Source organism: Aedes aegypti, chromosome 3 (assembly GCF_002204515.2).
Source record: "Aedes aegypti strain LVP_AGWG chromosome 3, AaegL5.0 Primary Assembly, whole genome shotgun sequence".
NCBI lineage: Eukaryota > Metazoa > Arthropoda > Insecta > Diptera > Culicidae > Aedes > Aedes aegypti.
Window position 1 is genome coordinate 379,795,316 of NC_035109.1, and position 9,581 is coordinate 379,804,896.

General features: G+C 36.6%; 1 protein-coding gene across 3 annotated transcripts; it reads right to left on the reverse strand.

Annotated features, from left to right (window-relative positions):
- Positions 1-1,094: 1,094 nt before the first annotated feature.
- On the reverse strand, positions 1,095-9,010 carry LOC110678979. 3 transcript variants are annotated; one of them, XM_021852762.1, is made up of 6 exons: positions 8,853-9,010; positions 8,132-8,793; positions 3,617-3,904; positions 2,046-2,391; positions 1,262-1,455; positions 1,095-1,196 (listed from the first exon to the last, which is right to left on the reverse strand). In XM_021852762.1, exons 2-5 carry the CDS (start codon positions 8,282-8,284, stop codon positions 1,286-1,288), a joined length of 957 nt encoding a protein of 318 aa, XP_021708454.1. In that variant the 5' UTR covers positions 8,285-8,793; positions 8,853-9,010; the 3' UTR covers positions 1,095-1,196; positions 1,262-1,285. The 3 variants fall into 3 exon arrangements, 2 of the variants coding, with proteins under 2 accessions (XP_021708454.1, XP_021708453.1); XM_021852761.1 differs by having other exon boundaries at positions 8,132-8,796; XR_002502106.1 differs by lacking the exon at positions 2,046-2,391 and having other exon boundaries at positions 8,132-8,796.
- Between the last annotated feature and the right edge of the window lie 571 nt (positions 9,011-9,581).

Genomic DNA, 9,581 nt, shown 5'->3' on the forward strand with positions numbered 1-9,581 from the left:
GCACTCCACTAGATCCGAATGTACGATGGGTCAAGTCAAATGATGATGAATTAACATCACATCCATTCAAAGAATTGCTTGGCTGCTTGCAATATCTAGCATTAGTATCACGCCCTGATATCAGTGCTGCAGTAAATATCCTAAGCAAATACCAAGCTTCCCCTTCAAATGCACATTGGACAGGATTGAAACGCATTTTGCGTTATTTGCGAGGAACCATGAACACAAAAATCGTATTCAGCAATAGAGAACACTCAAACGTTTTATTGGGTTTTGCTGATGCCGATTTTGCCAACGACATCGATGATCGAAAATCAATTTCTGGAAATTCGTTTCTTGTTTTCGGCAATCTTGTGTCTTGGTCAACCAAAAGACAACAAACGGTTAGTTTGTCGTCAACAGAAGCTGAATTAATTTCACTCTGTCAAGCTGCTAAAGAAGGATTGTGGTTAACAAACCTTCTGAATGAACTGGGCATAGAAAGTTCTCCATTCATAATCATGGAAGACAACATTCCATGCATAAACTTCACTGAAGAACCTCGAAGTCACCAACGAATGAAACACCTTGATTTGAAGTTCATGTTCATCCGGGAACTCGTCAGGAGCAGGAAGCTAAAGATAGAATATATCTCGACGGTGGATCAACCAGCTGATGCATTCACCAAAGGACTTCCAGCTGCTCAACATAGGAAACTGCTGAACATCCTTAATGTCCGGATTGAGGGGAAATGTTGAAATATCGCGGAACTATTCGCGAGGAGATCGCGATGATCAGATTCGATCAAAATAATAACAATCCAGCATTGAAGGATTGATGACGTATGTCATGTTATTCCAATAATGCCCAAACGAGATCCAACGGGAACTTGCATACGAGGTTGTATGCGGGCGCTATAAATGTTCTGCTGCAGATAGGTTCATAAATATTCAGTGTTGCGAGTAATGCTATTGGATTATCATGTGAATCATATTGAATTATAAACATTGGATTATTTACATCGCTATCGAACATTGACTACCAATAATGACCTAACAGACGAAATAAAGAATTTTTATCTACAAACCAAACCAAAACTGAGTTTAAGTTTTAACAGATAGATATAAAAAATACAAGAAACTAAATGAAAAATTGTTCCCGTCAATTCACATAACAATGGAAGATTAGGTCACATAAATAGAGTTAAGTATTAATAGCTGTAAATAAAGAAAAAATAATATTAATAAATGAATGGAAATTGTGAGTTTTAATCCAAATTTACCCGCAGATCAAAAATCGCTATCAATCATTCATCGAAGCTGTCTTCGTCTTCCATGATGTTTTCTTTGTCGTTTTCATCATCAATGTTCACCTCTGATTCATCCTGGTCTTGATTGTCGGAAACATCAAGGTCGATAGACTCGTGCTTCAATCCATGTGTTGAAATATGATCATCACGGTAGTCAAGATTTTCATCTGAAATCGATTTGCAAATATGCGCACATAATTAACCTAATTCAAAGAACTAATACATTTGGCACAGACAAATAATAGCAAGTACATCAACTTTGAAATACATACTCTCACCACAGACAAACAGACGTAACACTTAGAACAAATCTCGTTCAAAATCATATTCACGAGGACATTTACGCCTAAAGCTAAAATCGGTATGTTTAACCGACAGGAGGTCGATGGACAATGATGAGAGTGTTACGTTATTGTTCTTAGGGCTCTGCACAAAACTCTTCCACTCTCCAGTAAAATTTGTAAAATTTTAGATCAGTAAAAGTCAAATCCAATACAAAATCAGAATAGTGTAGTGCCCTATAATAATTAAGGCGGAGAAACTATCATGATACCACAGACAAACAAATGCAAAACAATTTCCTTCAAAAGTTATCGCCCAGTATACAATTTTATCCTGTAGTGGTCGTTTTTGAGGAAATGACAAATTCCAAGGAAAACTTATTTGTAAAGAGCTTGAAATGGAACTGAAATTTTGTAGGTGTTGCGTACAATTGTCTGTGATGATACGTTTGTCAGTGTATTCTGCTTCTACTTACCTCGAGCATGCTTTTTTCCTTTTTTTACCCGTCGATGGATTGTAGATTGTCGCAATCCCTTTGCTTGACAGCTAGTTTTTGCGTTTCGCAAAATCTGTTTGAAAAAGTCCTCCAGTAATTTTACCGAAAATGTAGGATTTACGTTGTGGACAATTGTAAAGAACACATCCAATATATTTTTGCAATCTTTCATTGCAAATTTTGGAAGATTCGATTTGCTTCCTCCACTCCAGGAGCAATTAATCAGAACTTGTCGTTCGAACAAGCAATCCACGAGTAAGTAAGACATGTTTTGACCGTTACAAGTGTCTCCGTTCGGGCCAATGATTTTCCGCATGTAATTTATCTGCAATAAAGTTTAAGGGGCAATCTTCAAGTGAACATGCACCGTGTCCAACTTGAGTACAAGTTCTTCGTGTGCAAGTTTATTTCGAACTTGAACACTAGCTTGAACACAGGTACAAGATGAACGCAAACATCATGGACCTGTATTGTACACAAGAGCGTGGCTCAAGTTTGTACACAGGTTTGAACATTGAGTTTGTACACGGTTCATTTGTACTTTTGTACACACGGTGTACGAACATTGTCGATGACGCGGTTCGTTCGGAAACGTTATCAAAAGCGATCGGGTGTGAACCAACAGCAGTGATGCGACATCGCACTCTAGATCAAATTCACTGCAGAATGTGTGATCACGTGGTCATTATCCATGCTATTAATGTTTTTCAGTGACCAACACATAGTTTCAATCTATCTGCAACACTGTCGAAAATATCGTAATGATAAATTGCCATTTTATCTGCTTAATTTAAAGCTAAACTTAACCCATCAGTGATATTCATAGTCTATCGCCATCAATGCACTGGTGATGGAGTAGACAGCATGATGTTGATGTGATATGGAATGATCCGATTTATATCGCAGTCGGCCTGTACAAATCAGCAAATTTTAAGCATTGATAGTGACAACGAGCAACTCTGCCACTAAATTAATATATTAAATCCCGGAAGATTTCTTTTTGTTCAAAAATAAAAATGTTTTGTGATTTTTATTGTCCTGAATTTCAGTGGAAAAAAGTATACAAATTTCTCCTTGAATTGATTTAGTCTGAAAATCTGTCAGAACTTTCTGAATTCCATCAGCAATTTTTTGAGCGGTGTAAAAACGGCAATCATCATTATATCATGCTTATTTAAGCGTAACACCAACTGGTGAACATTGCACATGCGTTTGTACTCAGGATTTGTACACGGGTTCGTACTCGCGTTTCGTACTCGGGTTTGTACATGGGTACAAACCTGTGCGCAAACTTGTACATTGCGCTCGTGTTCAAGTTCGTGTACAAGTTTCCTTGTACAGCATAAGCATTGGATGCAATGTTCAAATGAGTGCAAAAACATACGTTCGCGTTGGGTTCATGTCACACCGTGAAGACTGTTAAGGGGATATATAAATACGTCACAAAATGTCTGTGATTATACGGTTGGACCTGTTTCCCCACATATCTCTCTCTCTCTCTATAGCGTGATGTGGACGCCCCTTTAATCGAATCTTGCTAATATACTTACAAGTTTGTTCTGATTGGATTCATCAGCCAAATCCGTTTCCAGTTGCCTGATTTCTTCTACAGTTGCTACCGGCGAAAATTTGAATTTCGGATCCATTTCCGTATTTTCGTGTCGGACACGCAGGGCTGCTTGCATCTTCAGATCAAAGTCGCTTTTTATTGCCGCAACAGATTTGGCGAGAGATGCCTCAATTTTACTTGTAATGGCATGGATAATACAATCACTCGCCTTCTCGATTTTCTCTGAGATCACTTGGATGATATTGTTTTCCAAGTTTCCGATCGGTAGCTGTAAGCAAAAAATAAAAATTGATTAGCAAACTGAAACAAGAGCAGTTCCGTAAAATGGTTTCATTCGTCGTATTTTTTTAAATTTAAGTTAATGCGTTAACAAACAGCCGTATCACCTACCACACATTCATTTCAAATCCATTGCCTAGCGTTAGTTTGAAACTTCAAATAAGTGGTTAATATAAATTTAGTTAGTATTACATCTGTTTATCTGTGGTAAATGATTATTTATAGTAAAAAACTATAATTTAACACAGACACAAAGACATAACAATCGGATTTATTTCATCGCACAGCATTGGCCGTTCATGTTTTCGGTACAATGTTTAAAATTGATTATTGTTCGAACTGTTACGTCTGTTTGTTTGTGCTATTAATATTATGGAACTTCTCATGAATGACGTATCTAAATATGAAAAACGATCTTTCTTTATTTTTTTGACGATTTTTTATTCCCAAATCCGTTTCTAAATGTTGGTATAGGGGAAATGTACCAATTTTCGACCCATTCATACAATTTTGGCCTACTTTGTATGAAAATCCGAAAATTGGCACAGAATTCTTGTAGGTCGAAAATTAGTGTTCAATAAGGGCTCTAGGTAGGTATTGCATTCTATATCCTAGCGCTAGTCGTATTCTACTTTGGCTGTAACACTATATTGCAGTGGTACTTCCAATTGACTATTGATGCTGAATCTATTAGTGAAACATATATCCTAAAATAATGCCCTGAATTGTGCATTTTTCGCATAACTTATGATCTGTAATCTGAACATATCTTTTTCTTTATCTGATAAACATTATTTTCTTGCTGTTTGACTTTGAGAAGCTGATCCAGCTTACAGTTTCTCAATCATATGATTACGAAATTAGTGATTTTATTGACCATTTTACTGGTAAAGGGACTTTATTGACTTCTAAAAGACCGAAAGAAGTGACCCAATTACTAAAAGTGTTATTGAATAATTATGTCATATTTTTCAATGATGAAGCATAATAAGTTACATGAAATTTGCTAGTCAAGCTATTTAAAACAATTATTGTGCTTGAAAAAGTTGTTTTTTTTTGCACCTATATAGGTGCATCAGTTACCATAGTGGAGGTTCCCATAGGGTTTGCGCCACCCGGATAAAAACGTATCATTCAGTGAATGGAATAAACCATTAATGTACAATATAACGTATTGGATACAATACAGCGTATTGTAATTGAATGTCGAAGCAATATTATTCATGTTTGGATAAACAATTCAAAAACAATATAATATGTTGTAACAGAACATTGTATTGTTTTTAATTGGTTTTATACCTTACAATTTTGGTCAAATTCCTATTTTCGCGTAAAACAACTGTTGCTTTTTTCTATGTAGCTTTGCTGAAAGAAATAAACAAAACAAGTTCAAAAAGCAAGAAATGTTGGGTGGAAAATATTCAAAAAGTCAAAATAAGTAGTTTTTTAGAACCCGCATAATTCTGAACCGTACGCTTACTGTTTGCAAAACTGTTTACAACCATCTGCGACAATATTTGGATGTTTTCGTATAACAGAAAAAATAACAATAAACTCACCCTTTCACGAACGGTTTTAACAGTTTGGTGAATTGTGATTGGGCAAACTACAATATGGGAAATAGGCGGTTAAGTTATGTAACCACTCAAAAACGCCGATTTTCCCGAACAAAATTTTACGTTCACAGTTTGTGTAATTGTCGATTTACTGTCCATTTTTGGTCCAATCCACTGTAAAGCAAACAGTTTCGATACAGGTTAACTATAAATTTGAAAGAAAGCAAAGAACGTATGTGTAATTGTTGATTTACGGTAATTTGAAGTATTTCAACCCTTTGTTTCACTGTTCTGTTATAATTTTACCATTATGGAAGCAGTCATAAATTATCTAAATAAGAAATAATGAAACAAATAAAGACGCGTGGAAGAAACTTACTTCAATTAGATCGACTACAGATCCAATTTTTAGTAAATTTACATCACACACACTTGTTTCATTTGTTCTTGTATAAATAAAAAAGGTTTTTTTTCGATCCTTTCTTGACCCATAACGTAGTTGGAAGAAAACAATTAACTTTTAAAATTATGTTACAATTTTTATTTAGCACATTTTCATTAAACAATTATACAAACCAATATTTGATGATTTTTCACAGCATTCTATAAAATCCACAAGACTTGTTCATATTGCCACTTCTTCCCCTAATGGAACTTAGTAAAATCGATACAAATTTATGTAAAAAGTATTTTTAAATCATACACATCGTCTGGAGAAGCACATTACTTCCGTTATCTGATGTTTTAGATATGCTTCTCATGAACGTGTAATTCGTACCGAACACTTTTTATTTTCTTCCGGCGGCATGATTCCAGTTCCAAACACTCGATTCTTCAGTTCACTTCCCGTTGCAGGTAGCATAACCCGTTTCATCATCTTGCATCTTGTCACTATCGGCCACAATGCGGAACGGATCTTAACGGAAGCAACGAGAGTTTTCTTCGCTAGTTTCAAAACCAAAATTATTTTTCACTCACCCTGAATTGTTGAAATCTGGATTTGAAAAACAAACAAACGCGACGGTTTGCAGCAATACGATGAAAATTTGCATGTACGGATCGGTTACAAATACCAACATGCAAAACAATTTGCCAAACTGTTGAATTTACGTATCATATGGTATAATCGGAATCGGCACAGTGCATCTGTATACTGATGCGCGCTCGCAAATACATTGGACATAATAATGCCAGTTACACGCATTGCCAAACTGTTGAAAAAAGGTTAAATGTAGTGAAATATCCCTGTGTTAGTTTGAAGCGGAAAAATAATCACACACAATTTGGCAAAATGTGATGTTACAATTTCACTGTATTTCATGAGCATTCATCCCCAAATTGTTCAACACTATTTGGACACTGAAACAAATTGTTACTGTTCGGTATGAAGTACGAAAATCATTTCATACAGTAATAAGCTCTTAGTTCCATATTGTTCAACATAAAAGTAATTATTTGTGGTACACTAACCTTTACCAATAAAATAAACATTCTGTTTGGAATGTAAAGCAAACTATATTTTTCTATGCGGGAAGTCACTTGACATTAGCTGACATGCAACCATGATACAGTTTGTTGAATTGTTTTTGTATTGTACAACAATACACGAATTGCTTATCAAGACAATACATGAACAATATATCATATTGTGTTTTCAAAATATTTGTATGAGAAAATATCTATATTTGTATTGTTACGATACTTAACCACCCATACATTATATTGCAAAAATCTCATATACCATACAGTGAACTGTTGAAAACAATATATTGTACTGTAATTGTATTGTCATTTTACAAAATACTGTATTGTATTTCCAATATATTGAATGGTACTGTTTCAATACGTTATATTGTTTTTGTATTGTATTTTTTATCCGGGCATTAAAGGAACCATGATTAAAACATACCTCCACTGTTCCTATTATTGGTGCAGAAGTTTTGGAGCGTAATTTTAAATGAATCGTATGTTTCATATATTGAAATTATAGAAGGATTGGAAATCTCTTGACTGATACGTTAAAATAACATTTCTCGAAAACTTATTCATACAGACTCAAGTCAAAAAAGCATACAAACTTACTTTATCGATCCTACGTGTTAAGCAAGCGGAATTCTACACGTACCGCTCTGTACCAACTCAACTTTTCACTTTTAGAACGTTTAATTTCCGGATTTACAAAACGACGAAAGTAACATTTTCAACTTTCGCAACCTAACCACTACTTTCGCCACCCCGCTGTATGGAGAGACAAAGTGACTTAACCACGAATCAAAACAAAACACTACTTGAGCCGATTTTACACTGGTAGAAAAACGTCGAAAGTAACTGAATGAAACCGCTTATCATTTTCTTATAATTATTTTTGTGGAAAATCATAGAAACTACCTAGTTTTTGAACGTGAGCTGAGTGTATGCAAAATTTGAGCGAAGTACACGGCAAAAAAATGTTAAAAAGGTGATTCATTTTAAAACAGTTTTAGAAGATAGATTGTGATTTTTCCTAATTAATTTTCTTGAAAACGTATAAAAGTTACTTACGTCGATTTGAAAAAGTAATCGAGATTTTATGATTTTATCATAATATTTTAACTATGTTCCCTTCGGTGTACCACTAATGGTACATTTGCCTTACTAAATTCACAATACCGTATTCTTACCTGTCCTTCATTAGCCATATATTCAGCATGGTAGCTGATTTCCTCATGTGAAGCTGGCGTGTTCTGTCCTATTTCTTGAGCATTTTCCAACAAAACGGCAACCTCTGATCCGCTGAGCAGGGACACCTCAGATTGATCGATGACTTGTTGCATGTTGCCAACTTCGGCAGCCGTAATAGAAGAAGCGACTGGAATGCTGGATTCGACTGGAATTACAGATGTGATGATCTGCAGCTGTTCTTGCTCGACAGGATTCTGCTGGAGTGGTCGTTGTGATGTCTTGCCGGGTACTATTGTAAATTTTGCACCCTATCGGACGCGACGATTTGTAATCGTCGCCGGTGAAACCGTCGCCAAAATCGTCGCCAGCCAAGCAACCGCTGTGAATTTGACGTTACACCAGTCTTACCAACACAATGGCAAATCACCTCCTTTGATTTATTTTCTGGCATTTGACGTTTCCCCAGTCTTGCCAACACAAAAGCAAAGCACCTCCTTTGATTGGTTTGCTGGCGATGATTTTTTTCAGTCTGTTCGAAAGTTGGCGGCGCGTTTTGTTGTGAATGAAACAGACAATATTCGCGATACTACAGAAAGAGGCTTTGGAACCATCGGCTGGTTTTTGTTGATCACGGATTGCGACTGATTAGCAATGGACGGATCTGCTATATAAATATACAATATCAGTGGCGAATATCACGAAAGAGTACGGAACACAAACCTTGACTTAACATATGATTAAAATCATATCCCGTGGTGGCTTCACTCTTTTGTTTTTTTTTGCTTCTTCCGAGTTGCAAAATCGGAAGTTGTTGCAATCGAAGCAATCCATGATTATTTGAATTTGTAACCAACGAATACCTTCTTATGTACCCACTCTCTTATGTACTATAGCATAGCCTCCTAGGCAATACCATAGCAACACTTAGCAACGTAGGTTGTTGATTAGTAATAAATTTTCATTATTAATTAGACATTCAACCAGAACAGTCGAGTTTTATTTTACTCTGCAAGAGGTTATGGGCCCAGGATTGGCCATAGCCAAGAAGAAAAAATTTTTTTTTCTCAAGAAGTGAAGCCACGTGGAAGAAGTTAGTTCAAGATGACGAACGGTCAGCAGGTGAACGGAAGCGGAGCTGGATCGCAGGGCACTGGAAGCGGAGGACTGCCGGCCGCTGGAGGCGGAGCCGGAGTGCCGGCCGCAGGAAACGGTCGGATCAATGCGGTCGCTCTACCGATCATCGAGAAGCTGAAGGGGCGTGAAAACTACACCACGTGGGCGTTCGCCATGAAGATGACGCTCATTCGAGAAGGTTCCTGGTACACGGTGTCGCCAGCCCAAGGCCAGGTTATCGATGATGAGGTCAGTTTGCGTGCGTTGGCCACAATTTGCTTGAGCCTGGAGACGACGAACTACAGTCTCGTCCAGGACGCAAAGGATGCCAAGGAG

Bases quoted from the DNA above. Each gene is read 5' to 3' on its own strand.
- LOC110678979 (XM_021852762.1), bottom strand. From the start codon at position 8,284: ATGCAACAAGTCATCGATCAATCTGAGGTGTCCCTGCTCAGCGGATCA. The intron at 3,905-8,131 runs GTAAGAATACGG...TTTTGCTTACAG, and splicing joins ATATGGCTAATGAAGGACAG to CTACCGATCGGAAACTTGGA. The intron at 2,392-3,616 runs GTAAGTATATTA...ACTTTATTGCAG, and splicing joins AATCCAATCAGAACAAACTT to ATAAATTACATGCGGAAAAT.